Raw genomic sequence first — 16,996 nt, 5'->3', positions numbered from 1 at the left:
GATGGGGTTTCCGTTAGTTTTTGTCAACTGGATCTCTTCTTGTATCATCACCCTCATGTTCTCAGTTCTGGTTAAATGCAGCCCGACAGGTTACTTTGGAGCTTCGGTAGGAATACGTCAAGGTTGTCCGCTATCCCCTTATTTATTTACTTTGGCCTTGGAAGTTCTCTCCAGAGATATCCAGATTTGCACCGACCAGATGCTTATCTCTCCGATGCCCAAGTGCAAAGCCCTTAAGCTTACTCATTTGGCCTTTGCTGATGACTTGATGTTCTTCTCCAAGGCCTCGATCAGCTCACTTGAGTCTATTTTGCTATGCCTTCAGCACTTCCATTAGTTTTAGTCAGTGGTAGAGTGGTTCTCATCAAATCAGTTCTGGAATCGTCCTATATATTCTGGTCTGGCATTTTTGGTCTCCCTCAATCAGTTATAAAATCTCTGGAGTCTCTTATGGTCGCTTTTCTTTGGAAGGGCAACAAATCTGCTAGATTCCTTCATCCCATCAGCTGGGCGGCTGTGTGTCTTCCAAAAAAAGAAGGTGGTCTTGGTATTCGAAGAATAAAAGAAGTGAATTCTGCAGGTATTATCAAGCTCATTTGGAAGATAGCCTCCAAGCAGAAAAGTATTTGGGTTGACTGGTTATACTCAGGCTTGCTTCGCCAAGACCTTATCTGGTCTGCTTTAGCCTCCTCCGAAGCCTCTTGGGCCTGGCATAAGATCCTTGCCAGCCGACATCTGGTCCTCCAAGTCATCCGCTCCAGCATTGGCGATGGCCTTTCCTCTTACTTGTGGTTGGACCACTGGCACCCCATGGGAATCCTCTTACACTTGGTCACCCCGAGATCCATTTATGCTTCAGGTCTCAACAGGCTTTCTTTAGTGGCCGATATCATTGACCAAGACGGTTGGGAACCTCCTCTACCACTCTTGGCCTTATCTGGAATGAGCTCCATACTATCCCCAGAAGGCCTGCCCCTAGAGGTGACTGTGTTACTTGGAAGACAAACAACTCTTGCTCTTTCTCTTCCAAGGCTGCCTGGAATCTTATTAGGATGCATGGACAGCTGGTCCCGTGGTGCAAGCTTCTTTGGTTCAAGCATCACATCCCTCGTCACTGCTTCACAGCTTGGAGAATTTTTAACAATTGCTTGCCTACTCAGTCTTTCCTTCGAGCTAGACAAATCCCAGTCTCTACGGTCTGTTGCCTCTGCTGGAATGGTACTGAAGACTTGGATCATCTCTTCTTTGAGTGCCCTACTGCCTCTGCCATCTGGAAAGGAGTCTTGTCAAAGTGTTGGCCTGCTCACAGAAGGATCCTCCCTTTCTCAAGGGAATGGATTTGGATTGACATGACCTTCGCCGGCCATTCTATTTGCGACTCTGTTGGCAAATTAGCTTTTTGTGCAACCCTCAACCACATTTGGATGGAGCGCAACATCAGGAAATGGACCTCCAACTCTCGCTCTTTTCAGAAGATTTGGGATTCCATTTCCTTTGAAATTAATGCTAAGCTCTCGCTAGCTCCTCCTTCTAGCTGTATCGACACCCCAAGGAACAGGCTCATTGTTGATTCCTGGGGTCTCTCTAATGTTTCTTTAGTTGCTGCAGCCGGCCGCTAGCTTTGCTACTGCCTGGTTTTTATTTTTCTTTCTTCCCCTTGGGGCCCCTTGTTCTTCTCTTCTCTTTTGGTAATGAAATTCTTATTCATCCAAAAAAAATAAAAATGCTGAGGAGTAACAAGATTATAACACTGATAACATTTTTGGGTTTGAGAATACCCAATTAAAACACATTTTATAGCATGAAGGGACAATTTATCAAGGTCGAGTCGAAAATTATGAATAAAATAAGTGCAATCTAACACTCGATGTGTTAACCCAAACAAGGAGGAATCAGGAAGAAAACAGAAAACGGGAATAATTGTGAGGAACTGAAGAAAGCATACAAATGATAAGATAAGCTGTCAAAACAACCTCCCCCAATAATGATTTGGAACACACCTATGAAACTTTAGTAATGGAGCAAATTCCAGCAAATGACGATTTTTTCTCTCAGAAACACCATTCTATTGTGGAGTATATGTACAACTTTTCTGATGTATTTTTTTTTTTAAATGAATAAAAAATTATTGACTACAGGAAAGAAAAAGGGGGGGGGGAGAACAAGCAAATTACAATACCATGCCTTTACAAAGGGAAGGCAAGGGCCTGAAAAAGAAAGGGTGGAAAATCCTCAATCAACCATCGCAAACTAAAGAACACGCAAAGGCCTAATCAGAACCTGACAAAGAAACCTGTTGACAAAGAAAGCGCACTAATCAGGCCTAACTACTCTGGTCTATCATACCATGATTAGTACAAAAGGAATAAATTTCTCGTTGAGTGTACTTAAGAGCATTATCAGAATTGAAAAATTTTAAACATATGTCTGTATTTATAAACTTGTTTAAAATTGACGAAAATTCCTTTAACAAAAAATATCTATGTTATCCGAGAATGATCATCTACAAAGGTAAAAAAAATTGGAAATACTGGAGCGGCTTTTGACCTGACATTGTCCCCAAACTTCAGAATGGACTAAAGAAAATATATACTAACTTTTAGTTTTCAGCACGAGAAGGAAAGGAAGTGTGATGATGCTTTCCAAGTCACACGCCTCACACTCAATCCGAGAAATAGATTGCAACTAGGAACCATATGTTGAAGCTTGGGAAGTGACAATTGACCTAATAGATAATGTCATTGAAGAGGAAAACTTGAGAAGCAGCATGAAAAGTAGCAGAAGCAGCTGTAGAAGAAGCATCGTCAAATTAGTACAAAGTCCATCATTTTTCGTGCCCTCCACCAATCTTCTCCCTGGTCTTGAGATCCTAAAAGACACAACAAGAAGGATAGTAAGTGATAGAACAATTTAGTGTTGAGTTGACTAACTGAAAGAAGACTTAAGGGTAACCAGTGTATATGAAGTAAATATGAAAAGGGTAAGGAAGACGAAGGGGAAACTACACTATTACTAGAAATCTGAGAAGAAGGGCCTTCCGCGAGAATGACTCGAGATGGATGACGAGTTTTCTGGAAAGAAGAGAATACATTTAAGTATTCAACTTACCAGCCATATGTGATTAAGCATTGGAATCAATAACCCAAGAGTTATGTGAGGGAAGCAAGAAGCGCAACAGTACCTGAATTGGCTGTTGTAGTAGTGGATGAAGAGGCAGTGGATGTGTTTCAGTAATTGATCAGCCAGATCATCCCGAGATGAAGAAACTGAGTGATTACCTCCAGATTAAGAAGCTAATTAGTGTCAGTAGATGACACTCCATCAAAATTCCCTTCAATCACTGAAGTATGATGGACCTTCCACTGAGGTTTTTAATTTTTAATCCAGCATTTATCAACAGTATGATAGACCTTGCCACTTTGGAAACAGCCTCTTCTGTGAAGCAGGTGGTAAGGCTGCGTACATTTGCCCCTCCCAGACCCTGCAGTAGCGGGAGCCTTGTGCACTGGGTAGCTCTTTTTATATTTATTTTTATGATAGACCTTGCCACAGTGCGAACACTATCGTATGGCTTAGTCGGTTTGTTGTTCACTTGGCTGCTGTCCACATCCTCCATAATTACCTCATCCTCGTCCTCCCTCTGAGCCGCTATCTCTTTCATTAAATGCAGTGCAATGGCCACGACTACCACTTCCAGCAACAAAAGGCCTCATTCATGGAAGGGACCCTATCACTAGCAAGCAATTGGCTTTTAACGAGTTGCAGCTCAGCATTCAGACCAGATAAAAATTTGACCCCTAGAAATTTGGCATGTTGAGTCTTTAATAACTCTAAATTATTGGTGAGGGCACTGTAGTATTCACTAACAGATTTATCAACTTGCTTAAATAAGAATATTTTCTTATATAGATCATATACTAGAGACATTTTTGTCTTGGGGAAACTTTATTTAATTTTATCCGTTATCCCAGACACCTTTAGTAGTAGAGTGATATCCTTACATTAGCTGCAATAGAAGAATCCATAGTGTTTCATTGCCACATGAGCAGAGTGTCTTTCTCACTCATGCAGTGCTCATAGTCTTTAGAGTCTGCAGAGGGAGGTTCCGACAGCAGATACTTCAATTTCCTAATGCAACTCTGGGTTTGAAAACCCATTTGTCTTCATCCTCACGACACACAGTCTAGGAGCAACCAAAGATTGGTTTGATTGATAGAACTCCTCAAAGAAGGAACCAATCAAGATGAAACTTTGGGGAAAGGTCGATCGCTGAATGGTGTATTGATTCCAACCAGCAAATATCCAGAAATAAAAGTGAATAAATGACACTTAAGCCCTGCATGATAACATTTCTGTTTCTGATTTTTTTTGTTCCTGAGAACAAAAAAAGAATAGAAATGCTAGTGCCAGTTCATTTTTTGTGTTCCTGGAAATGAACCATTTGTTGAGATTTGGGAAACACTAAAAGTTCCTGTGAAACACAAAATAAGAAGTTTTAATTTGGTGCTTTTCTGTTCCAGAATCAAAAGGGAGAGATAGGGGAGAGGGAAAACTACCGGCACTACCACCACCGCCTCCAAGGAACTGAACTGAGAAGGGAGGAGTTGTCGCTGAAGGGAGATGCTTGGGATAGAATCTGAGAGAGAGAGAGAGAGATTCTGGTTGGGCTGGGTGCATCTCCTTCCATATTGGGTCTTGCCGGTCCAACCACGAGAATGCCACTGCATCATTTTCCTTTTGTATTGATGGATACTTTTACAGCTTGGGGCCCATAAAAGATAATTAGATGCTCCATTGAGCTTAATGGCAGTGATTTGGACGTAGACTGAGTCCATTGAAGGCTTTGAGTCACTCATTAGAATGCAAGAGATAAAATTCCAGCAACTAAAAAAAAGGGAGAAAACCCAATAACAATCCACGAATGAAGCATTACAGTGGGTGGGGGGAGGCTTCGTGTAACCAGAGTTTTCCCTTGGGCCTGAACAGTAAACCCAGTTCATGGATTTTCTTGTTAGCCAAAAAAAAAAAAAAAAAAAAAAAAAAGAGGACAAAGGAACACACGGTTGGGATCAGAATACCCAAACTGTCACCCCCTATTCTTATTGGGTTTTCTAAAGGCAGCCAGCAGTCCATGGCTGGCTGACATATCACAGTTTCGCCATCCGAGGGAGGGGATGGAAAGAAAGGAGTCGATCACCTAGCCGATCAAAAATAATATTATATTGTTAGCCCAGAAATAATCTTAACAATTAGTCAATTGAATGTTTTTTTTTTTTGGTAAACTAGTCAATTGAATGTTAGAACATTTATATCAATTGACTAATTGTTAAGATTATTTCTGGGCTAAAAATATAATATTATTTTATTCCCTTGAATCTTACTACCAGTAGTTACTATCACGCAGAGTTTACATACAATACAACTAACTAAATGTCAACAATGTGTCATAGCCGCAACAGCCTTACAATAATTCGATTCCAGATCGGTTACCGGTTGGTAAACCGAGAAAGGAAAGGAATCAAAAGACTCAGTTGGCTTTCCGGGAAAACAATATGTGGATAGAAGAAGTAACTAAACAAAGGGGTGAAATATCGCGCGGCCCATTCCTTGTTCTCCTGCCGAAATGGCTACAAACGGGAGGGACTCTCTCTCTCTCTCTCTCTCTCTCTTCCAGATTCTATCCCAAGCATCTCCCTTCAGCTACAACTCCTCCCTTCTCAGTTCAGTTCCTTGGAGGCGGTGGTGGTAGTGCCGGTAGTTTTCCCTCTCCCCTATCTCTCTTTTGATTCTGGAATAGAAAAGCAACAAAGTAAAACTTCTTATTTTGTGTTTCACAGGAACTTTTAGTGTTTCCCAAATCTCAACAAATGGTTCATTTCCAGGAACACAAAAAATGAACTGGCACTAGCTTTTTTATTATTGTTTTGTTCTCAGGAACAAAAAAACACAGAAACAGAAATGTTATCTTGCAGGGCTTAAGTGTCACTTATTCACTTTTATTTCTGGATATTTGCTGGTTGGAATCAATACGCCATTCAGCGATCGACCTTTCCCCAAAGTTTCAGCTTGATTGGTTCCTTCTTGGAGGAGTTCTATCAATCAAACTACTCTGGTTGGGCTGGGTGCATCTCCTTCCATATTGGGTCTTGCCGGTCCAACCACGAGAATGCCACTGCATCATTTTCCTTTTGTATTGATGGATACTTTTACAGCTTGGGGCCCATAAAAGATAATTAGATGCTCCATTGAGCTTAATAGCAGTGATTTGGACGTAGACTGAGTCCATTTATGGCTTTGAGTCACCCATTAGAATGCAAGAGATAAAATTCCAGCAACTAAAAAAAGGGAGAAAACCCAATAACAATCCAAGAATGAAGCATTACAGTGGGTGGGGGAGGCTTCGTGTAACCAGAGTTTCCCTTGGGCCTGAACAGTAAAACCAGGTCATGGGTTTCCTTGTTAGCCAAAAAAAAAAAAAAGAGGACAAAGGAACACACAGTTGGGATCAGAATACCCAAACTGTCAACCCCTATTCTTATTTATATGATATTATGCGTGCTATTGCAAATAATGACAGACTTGTGTATGTATAATTACACATCAGCCTACAATAAGAAATATGTGACTAAAACACCCCTTAGCCTGTGTTACACTTTATTAACAATATGCAAAAGTTTTCTTGGAGGATATAAATAGGCATGAGAATACCTTGCGTCCCTGCCACATCCCCACTGAATAGCAAATACGAAGCTGTTCAATTGGCTCCGTTGCTCTACACATGGAACAAATATTTTCTTGCCCCAGCCCCCCTCCAAAATGTTGTGTCGAATACTTTATAGAAAATGTTTAGTGTGCACTTTGGATGATTATGCATAATTGTTGGAACATTTGATGGATTAGTTGAGGAACTTACGGATTGTGGCTTTTGGTGTCAAGATGATGGAATGCAGATTAAATGTAGTGGTCATGAGCAATGTAGATCTATTAACTGTACTGCTGTGTTTTTTGGTCAAATTGAGGACCCTCGAAATTGACAAATGGATGGCCAAAAGGGCTTTTTTGAGCAGTGACATCGGATTGACAAATGCTTTAAGAGTATATGCCCCAAGAGACTGGAACTATGGTAAGTACTGGCAAGGAACTAAAACTCCGAACTTGACCAGGTTTCGACCTTGGAAAAAACCAAGTTGACTCGGGAGATCGGTCGAGTTGGTGTATTTTTTTTTTTTTCAACTTGAAGGCTGGTTTCAGTGGGTTTTAGAGCTAGTTTGGGTCTGAAACTTGGTACTCAGCCTATTTTAGGCCATTTAAACACAATGACACTATCAGATTTTGCAAAAACAAAGTCCTAATAGGAGTTTCACTTAGTGGGAAACCAGGACAGACACTTATGCCAGAAACCAGGACAGACACAGGACAAACACTTATTTATGCCTAATATCATTTAAGTAAATGTTTTTGTATTTTATTTACTTATGATATTATTCATAAATAAGCTAATACCCCTTATTTGAATCCAATAAAAATAGTTAAAAAATCAAATTCCAAAAGGAAAAAAAGTCAACGACCTAGTTCAATCACAAAAACTGGATTTTTGGCCGTAGATGCAATTTTCAACTTTCTACTGCTAGGGTTTTTCTCACATCTAAAAATTCCATAAATCTTAATATGGTATAACATTGCTAAAAACCAAAAGTGTTGTAAAATATTCATTTGTTCTGATGTCCAAAAAAATATTTTCATTCAGAGCGATTTTGACAGCATTCGTGCACACCAAATTAAGATTGACCATTACATAACTCCTTCAATATAAATCAGATTTAAGCAATCTTGCACTTGTTGGAAAACTTTGTTTGTCAAAATCACTCTGAATGAAAATATTTTTTTGGACATCAAAACAAATGAATATTTTACTGCACTTTTGGTTTTTAGCAATGTTTTATCATAAATATTTTTAGATTTGAGAAAAACCCCAGCATTAAAAAGTTGAAAATTGCACCTATTGCCAAAAGTCCATTTTTTGATCTTGAACTGGGGGTTGACTTTTTGACTTTTTGGAATTTGATTTTTTAACTATTTTTATTGGATTCCGATAGGGGCTATTTGCTTATTTATGAATAATATCTTAAGTAAATTGAACAAAAGCATTTATTTAAATGATATTAGGCATAAATAAGTGTATGTCCTGTGTCTTTATACCAAGGTTAGGTGTCTGTATATCAAAATGGCAGTCTCAGTAGAACTTGACAGAGAACTCGCAACTTCTAGTACATTTATAAGGTAAAATGGGTCAAAATCTGGGTTGGATCTCGACTCGACAGAGATTTCGACTGAGATATTGCACTTTTTTAACTCGTAGGCCATCTCGTCTCGACCTTGGGGAAAACCGAGATCTCGCGAGTTTTAGTTCCATGAGTACTGCTAGGGTAGCTATTAATATCAGATTAAGGATGGCTATGCTTTAACTTTGTAACTGAATCAGAAGAATCTAACTGGCTGTGAAGGTAATGTATATATAGTAATGAAAGTTCGTTTAATTACAAAAGGACCACTGCTTATGTGTATTTACAAATAAGCCCCTGTAATAAGAAAAGCATAACAAAATACTCCCTTGCGGTTTTACTTCTTAACACTCCTCATCACCAAGTTGATTGTAACAGAATCAGAATAAAGACAACCAGTACTCAGCAACTTAAAAGAGCAAGAAGAACCTAATCTGCTGCGAAAGAATCATAACAAAACACCCCTTGCGGTTTTACTTGTTACTAACCTTATTTGCCTTAATATTTGCTTCACTAACTGGTGGGTTTTGGGATAGTGGCTCGTGTGCTTATTGTATGGTTTCATATTGTACCAGATCTTTCATACTCCAGAAGGTATACTGTCCAGTGAGCAAGGCGTTTATGTTGCAGAATCTGTTGCTGATAAAAACACAAAACATGCAAAGGGTCGGTTCCGTGTTTACGATGACCAAGATGACCTAGTAAGTTTGTGTTCTTTCTTCTTGTTTTCGGCTGCTTACTAGTGCATTACACACACACACACACACACACACACACACACACATATACATATATATTATATTATATTATTTAATTATGTTTGATATTGGCTGATTCCGATTATGATTTTGTTCTGTTTCTAGGACGACCATGCCAGATCTAATCATTCTGTACAGAGAGAGCCAGCTAAAAGAGATACTGCAGGGGTGGGAAAGAAGGATGTGGGGAAGGCTGCAAAGAAAACTGGCATGTTATTCTTCTTGTCTTCCTTGAATATACAACTGTTCATTTGCTGTTTTGTTACCTTAAATGGATATTGATATGATTCTTTGATTTATTTAATTCATCTAGACAAGGGCAAGACTGCAAAGGAAGAGGCACGTGAGTTATTGCTTAGGGAGGAGGCCTCTATTCGTGAGAAGGTTCGGAATATACAGAGGAATCTTTCTTTGATGCTGAGAGCCCTGGGGGAAATAGCTATTGCTAATCCTATATTCACTCACAGTCAACTACCTCATTTGGTACGTGCATTTTGCCACCTGCTCTTACCATATTACATTCCTTATTTTGTGATGAAAATCATCCTTCATTATTATTCTTCCTATTATATTTTGCAAGTGTACTCCCTTGGCAGATTCAGCTGATAAGTGATGAGTGTTTTCTGCCTTCTTGATTGCTAGCATTGTTGCAAGTTCACGTGTTACGGAGGAGTGCTTACAGTGTTTTCTTTATTTCTTTTATTTTGTACTTTTAGATGAATGTCTAGCACTTGGCCCTTATATGTATGTGAGCTTCAACTTTAATATTGGACCCCACTATATGCATTTAAATCAGTAGACAAGGCTTGAAGATGAATTGGTGAAGAGCCACAGTGCAATGTAGGAGCAAAAACTTGTTGTTTAGGTCATCATATATTGAAGATACATTTTGCCTTTAGTTCTCGGAGAGATTGATACCATCCTTTCTCTCAGAAAGTTTCAATGCCAGTGGGGTAGTTCCATTTTTATTGGGTCTAGATTTAAGTTTTGGCAGACCTATCAATATTTTCTTGGGTTCTCTTGCGTATGTTTTCTGAAAAAAGAAAAAAACCCTCTGAATAGGAGCTTGTTCCAAGTTTGTGAACTTTCTAGAGACAATTTATTCACTGTAAATGAATGAAATAGAAGAGGCAAAAAGATCATTGCTAAGCGGAAAGTTGTGATAGGCATTGATGATTGAAGATTGAGTCTAAGCTCAGAAAGATAGTTTGGAGAGATGGAACGGAGAAAATTCTTTTCCACCATTTGGAGGCTCTTCTTATGGGTTGGACCTTTTTCTTCCAGTTTTTTTGTTTCTGGGTGAAGGGGTGTTAGGGTTGTGGGCCTTTTCTTCTTTCCTTGTTTGCCTTTTCTGGTAGATTGGTGGGTGGGGTGTATTTTATTCCGTTTTGTTGGCTCTGTTTCGGGACTGAGAATATTCTGCTTCTACATTTTTTTCTTTCTTTTATCCGGGCATCGTATCTTGGCTGTTCTTCACTGATCTAATATATTTTTCTGTTGTGCTGGTAAAAAAGGCTATTTTCTTATGTTCCTTATTCTAGATTGTTGAATTTGTCAGTCATGCCAAAAAGCAAGTTAAAGATAGGCAACCATCTTCTCTTGCTATTTACTTATCCGTTCTGTATCTGGATGCTCCATACCTTTTCTCCACATTAGATGATACACTGTGTTGACATAATGTAAAGACGTCGCCTAGGCATCCAGGTGCCCCTTGCTGAAAACCTTCTCAGGCCCCCAAGGAGCCTTCTTGGGTTAGTTGTCCAGGCCCACTCCAACGCCTTGGGTCACTTAGTAGCTTTGACAGCTATGCTATGTTTTGTTATGCATTTCATAGGCAATTGAGTCGTCTATTTAAATGTTTTAAAGTGGTGTCAGGACTTTCCAGAAACAGTTCTTAATAGTGACTTTTTTGGAATTTGGGAGAGTTAGCTATGTGTTTGTTTCGTTCTCTTGCTGGTGCTCGTCTTGGCCTCCTTTGGGTAGTTCCTCTTATGATTTCTAGAGCTGTATTCTTGATTCTAATTGTTTGTGTTTACCTTTACGCTGTTTCCATGAACTATGGGAAACTAACACCAATGATGGTTGCAATGAAATTCATGACAAAACTTTTTTTCCCCTTTTTCTCTGTTGAGTAAATGTAATGTAAGGCCAGGTATTACTACACTAACCCCAAGTAGGATCACAGACTCAATCTATTATAGGTAGTTAGGTACTGACTTCAAAACTGACAACAGTACTTAAACTGGACTTAAAACAGAAAATACACTCACTATATCAGACAGTATCTACCACAATGCTTAACACACAAAGGAAACAACCCAACCAATTAACACACTTGGCAGCAGCCTTAACTCTTATCACAGACTCAAACCACAGATTTTTTAAGAAATAAAGTTTTATTAAAATATCACAGCAATCACCAAAAGGTTGGGGAAATTGTTACCATCAATTGGAGGGACTAATGGAGGGATTCAGATCACTAAAAAACAGCCTTAGTTGATGACTAGGGACTGATATACTGCAGGATAATGAAAATAGAAGCTAAGTTCCCAAATTAGAAACTTAGTTGAAATAACCAGATCCAGCCACTAGAATTGCACCAAAGTGAGGTCGAATGTATGTCTCAATATAGAGATGCTATCCAACTGCTTTGCACAACTGCTTAAAAAATCTGAATGATTCCAAGCATCAATAAATCAAAATGGTTTTGGACCAAAATTCATGTTCTCTGAAATAGAGGTTTTTTTTTTTTTTTGGGTGACTAAAAAATTCATTACCAAAAGAGGAAGGAGATACAAGGAGCCCCTGAGAGAAAAATACAGTGTGGTAGCAAGCCCCTGCCAGAGAAGCTGATTGTAGACCACCCTATATAAAAGGGATTTAGCGTTTCAACCTAAACAAGTGACAGCCCTACTACAACATAAAGGGTTCTAATGCGTAGGCGCTTACTGGGTCAAGTAAGCCTTTCTGAAGGAGGTCCTCAGCTTCCTGTTGGTGCAGTTCTTTAGGCATCTGAATGGCTTAAGCTTTTGTTGGGATCTTGCATATGCCACATCCTGTATCTGTTTGTTTTGCTGTAAATCAAAGGGAATGAAGTAAATTATTCTCCCGGCGATTAGGTGTAGGATAGGCTCTGGTGGCGCAGGTTAAGAGTTGGGGTTTCGAGGGGTTTTGGCATGGTGTCATCTCCCTCTCGGGAGGATCGACCCCCTGATCCTGGTTTTGGGGCCCCCCTGCTGAGTCGTGACCTGCATCTTTCGCTGCAATCATCTCTCGCACTCTTGCTCTGTCGCCGGTTCAGGTAGAAGTGAAGAAGCCTTCGACATTCTTTGGAGTTCCGGCGGTGTTCTTCTCCAAGGAGGAAGTGGCGCTATCGGAGAGAGCTTTCTCCTCCTCTTTGATTGCCAAATGCAGCTTTGGCCGTCCCTCTCTGTTCTCTATATAGGAATTTCTGCTGAAGAGTCTCTTCCTTCAAGGAGAGGTCGTGATTTTGGTTTTGGACCCTAGACATGTTTTGTTGCGGTTCTCTGTCCAAGCAGATTTTGTAAAGACCTGGATGAAGGAGCAGGTACATGTTCAGGGGTACCTGTTGCGGTTCGGGACAGCTGGTAAATAAGCAGAAAAGCTGCTGTGTGTTGGGTGACAAGGTCTCGGGAGCTAGAGCTGGTATGGTGGGAGCGGTTACAAGGTTCTCAAGGCGGTCTCTCCCACTAACTTATCTGGGGGCTCCTCTTCACACGGGGCATCTGAAAATTTGCTTCTTTGATGAGTTGGTTGGCAAATTAAGAGGCAGGGTGACAGGGTGGAAAGGTAAGCTGTTATCCTCAGGAGGGCGCGTTACCCTCTTAAGACATGTGTTGTTTTCCATTCCCCTCCATGTGCCTGCTACTTTGGAGCCCCCTAAAGCCGTCTTTTGTCGGATCTATGGCATTCTGGCAGATTTCCTTTGGGGCAGGACAGAGTGGGGAAAACGCAGGCACTGGGTGGGGTGGAACAAGGTGTGCAGGCCTCACAAGGAAGGAGGGTTGGGGGTCAGACTTTTCGAGGAGGTTGGCCTCTCCCTGAGGCTTAAGGGCCTATGGAGAGTCATGTTGGACCATTCGCTTTGGAGTATTTTTTTTAAGGCAAAGTTGCTGAAAAACTGCCATCTTGCATTGGCTTTGCCGAATGGTGGGGGATCCAGATCTTGGAGAAATGCTTTGGCATGCAAGGATATTCTGCTGTCCAGGTCTAGGTGGCTAATTGGAACAGGTGACGTTCTCTTCTGACTGGATGATTGGACAGGTATGGGGCCTTTGATTGATCACGTGGATAACGGCCTCTAGGCCGACACCTCTCTTCGGGTAAGGAAGTGTTGAGGGTGGAAGGAGCATGGGACCAAGATGTTTTAGGCCTAATTGACTCTGATGGGGTGCGGCAGGGTATTATCCATGGTAACTATACTCTCTCGGCTAATGAGGACCGGCTTGTTTGGACTCCCTCCAGTGATGGTTTTTTCTCAACGAAGTCTGTCTGGAGTGAGGTGAGATGTCATTCTGCGGAAGCCCCCTACTCTAGATGGATTTGAAATCGGACTTTGCCCACCAAGATCGCCTTCTTCACCTGGAAGCTCCTTAATGGATTGATACCTATGGATGAGTCTATCATGGCTGTTGGTATTCCTCTGGTGTCGAAATGCAATTGTTGCGGGAGTCCTAGGAGTGAATCTACATTCCACTGTCTGGTGGCCGGCGGGACAGCTTCCAAGGTGTGGAAGTACATGCTAAAGATGTCAGAAACAGGTTTTTTCTTTGGCATGAGTCAGCTAGCTGCAGGAGTCTCTCTGACTACATCACTTGGTGCTTGCCCTCTTTAATTGTTTGGGAGCTTTGGAAGGAGAGGTGCAACAGAAGGCATGGGGAAAGGATGAGGCCGGCTATGGGGATCGTTGACTGCATTAGGGCGTGGGTGAGGAGCCTTCCGCTTCCCTCCAAGCTTGGAAGAACGTCCACAGTTAGAGGGAGGCAGATTCTTTGTGCCCTTGGGATCTTGGCTCCCTCTCCTAGACCGGCTCGCCCTCTTCCGGTGTTTTGGTGCCCGCCTTTTGTGGCGGTAAAGCTGAATGTGGATGGTGCTTGTAGGGGGAACCCTAGTGAAGGTGGAGGGGGAGGTGTTATAAGGGACAGGGAAGGTGTCGTCCTGGCTGCCTTTTCTAACTTCTATGGTCACTGCACGAACTTTGTTGCTGAGCTCAGGGCTTTGAGAGATGGGTTGAAGTTATGTCATGACTTGGGCCTCTCTGGGGTTGTGGTTAAATCTGATTCCAGCTTCACGGTGCACATGTTTTGCCTCAAAAGGTGCAAATTATGGAGGGGCTGGTACTAGTTTCAGGAATCTGTGGAGCTGATTGGGCTGGTCAAGCCCTGTATTGGATTTGCGTATAGGGAGAGCAATAGGGCTGCCGACTGGCTGGCTAATCTCGCCTGTTATGTAGGGTTCTCCTCCACATTTGGTCAGGACAATTGTCCTCAAGGAGAGTTCCAGCGTATCCTTCGGGAAGATAGGTCAGGTTTACCTGTCCTCAGAATGTAGTGTCCAGATTCTTTTGTTTATATCTTTTCTTGGGTAGGGGTAAGGTGGCATGTCCCCCCCCCCTCGTGTATTCATTCATTCTTTTTGGATATTAATAAAAGTCTAGGGGCTGCCCCGGGTCCCAGGTAATATTCGGGTGTAAAAAAAAATAGAATAAAGTATTCTTCTTGTCATATTTAAAGGGAATATTTTTTTTATCTTTGAAACTGAGTTTACTTTTTTTATTACTAAAAAATGTGGAATTCCATGAATCCCAAAAGACTATTTTGAGAGCTTCTCTTTATGCCGCCACTGCATGATTTCTGAGAGCTTCTCTTTATGACGTTATTGCATGATTTCAAAAATATATTAGATGTTTGAATGCATGAGAATTAAGAACAGAAGATCTTCATTTATCGGTGATTACCAGATAGTGGTTCAAAATGTTTTGTGTCCTCTTAGACCATCCAGAAATCATGAACACCATAGAATAGGTATGATTGGAGTCTTGCAACTTGCAAGTGCTTCATCACTTTGTAACTTCATGAGGTAATGAAAGAAAATTGGCTCAGAATCTCTGATAGAGGGGACACAATTATAAGAAAGATTCACTGCCTTTCAGAGTTTCAGATTATGATAGGGGGCAGGGAATCTCTGCTTGCATGAGAGATACCATGAGTGAGAAGAAGGTCCTGTAACCAGTGGAGGGAGAGAGAAAGAATTATTTGCGATTGGTAGAAGGACGATTAAGCACCTCTACAATCCTGCTATCGTTGAGGGAGATGACAGCTCTTGAAAAGTAATTTATACCATTGGGATGTAAAATATTGTGGTTTACTGTAACTGATTTCACCTCCTTTTTACTTCCAAATAAACAAACACCTGAAAGTCATACTTTACCCACTGATCTATTTACTTCCAGCAGTGATACATTGAGACAGTGGAGCCTTTACAACCTTGTGTTACGTCAGTGATTATTCCATTTTTTTTCTTTTCACATTCTTTTTTTAATCATTAATATTGTGCTTATATCATTTATTATCAGGTTAAGTTTGTAAATCCTTTACTGCAATCACCAGTCGTAAGTGATGTAGGATTTGAAACTATGCAAAAGCTGTCAAGATGTGTTGCTCCACCACTATGTAATTGGGCCTCTGACATTACTGCTGCTTTACGCATTATTTCTACTGAAGAAGGACGTTTCATCTGGGAGCTAATTCCGTCAGTTGGTGAAGGGGAAGCCCAAGAGAGGCCTTCAATGAGTCTTTTTGAGAGAATTGTTAATGGCTTGTTGATGTCCTGTAAAACAGGACCTTTTCCAGTTGATTCATTTACTTTTGTATTCCCGGTACATTTATTATTTTCTCAGCTTTTTATACGTTTCATTACTATTGCAACTATTTTTTTTTGTCTAAAATCAATTTTGTTGACAGATTATGGAGCAAATATTGTTGGCTTCAAAGAAGACGGGACTCCATGATGATGTGCTTCGGATACTTTCTTTACACTTGGATCCCATATTACCACTTCCTAGGCTTCGAATGCTATCGGTTATATTTCTTAACATTTGAATCTATTATAATTGCACTGATTTTCTTATCTTTCACACTTATAGTTGTACAACTATTTCACTTTTATTTTCTATTTTGCAGGTTCTTTACCATGTTCTTGGTGTTGTTCCTGCCTATCAAGCATCAATTGGACCAATGTTAAATGAATTATGTCTTGGTTTGCAATCAGATGAACTGGCTCCTGTAAGTGCCATAACATTTGTAGCTGATTCTTGGAATGTTTCCGTGATATTGTTTTGTGATTTTTTCTTTACCTTCGTTTGTAACAGGCTCTTGGTGGGGTGTATGCAAAAGATGTTCATGTGAGGCTTGCTTGCTTAAATGCTATAAAATGCGTCCCATCTGTTGCCAGCCGCTCTATTCCTCAGAATGTTGAGGTTGCCACAAGTATATGGATTGCTTTACATGACCCTGAAAAGGTTTGGGCAGGCTTAAAATCATTTTTTGTGTATATGTATTTTTGTTATGATAAATGAGAACATTTAATCAAATCATCCCTACTGTATAGCAACTTCACCAGTCTAAAAAGTGTAAATTGAATCGTGTTCCTTCTCTTGGATAATAGCTTTGACAGATGCAAGTACATGTTGGCTGAAAATCTCTTGCATGATAATTTTGTTTGATTTTTATTTTCTTTTGTAATCAACTAATCATCATATGACTTCTTTATTTGATTTTTTTTTGGTTGATTAAATATTCATTACCAAAGAAGAGAAAATATTGGGAAACCCCCATTAGGGGGCGAAAGGAAAATAACATAGTACAATACAGAGTCCAAACCATACCTCTCAAAGGGGGGGGGGATAGGGGAGAAGTAAGGAGAAGGAAAGGCCCC

General features: G+C 40.6%; 1 protein-coding gene across 2 annotated transcripts in view; it reads left to right on the top strand.

The window, feature by feature from the left end:
* Positions 1 to 16,996, top strand: part of LOC122653813 (protein ILITYHIA) — a 169,063-nt gene that overhangs the window by 55,754 nt on the left and 96,313 nt on the right. For both annotated transcript variants that reach the window (XM_043847758.1, XM_043847757.1), the window contains exons 16-22: positions 8,858 to 8,982; positions 9,148 to 9,248; positions 9,354 to 9,523; positions 15,636 to 15,938; positions 16,024 to 16,140; positions 16,243 to 16,344; positions 16,431 to 16,580. In XM_043847758.1, coding sequence (XP_043703693.1) covers positions 8,858 to 8,982; positions 9,148 to 9,248; positions 9,354 to 9,523; positions 15,636 to 15,938; positions 16,024 to 16,140; positions 16,243 to 16,344; positions 16,431 to 16,580 — 1,068 coding nt within the window. The remainder of the gene's footprint in view (positions 1 to 8,857; positions 8,983 to 9,147; positions 9,249 to 9,353; positions 9,524 to 15,635; positions 15,939 to 16,023; positions 16,141 to 16,242; positions 16,345 to 16,430; positions 16,581 to 16,996) is intronic.

Source organism: Telopea speciosissima, chromosome 3 (assembly GCF_018873765.1).
Source record: "Telopea speciosissima isolate NSW1024214 ecotype Mountain lineage chromosome 3, Tspe_v1, whole genome shotgun sequence".
Taxonomy (NCBI): domain Eukaryota; kingdom Viridiplantae; phylum Streptophyta; class Magnoliopsida; order Proteales; family Proteaceae; genus Telopea; species Telopea speciosissima.
Note: the sequence above shows the minus strand (reverse complement) of the source record. Positions and strands in the feature narration are given on the sequence as shown.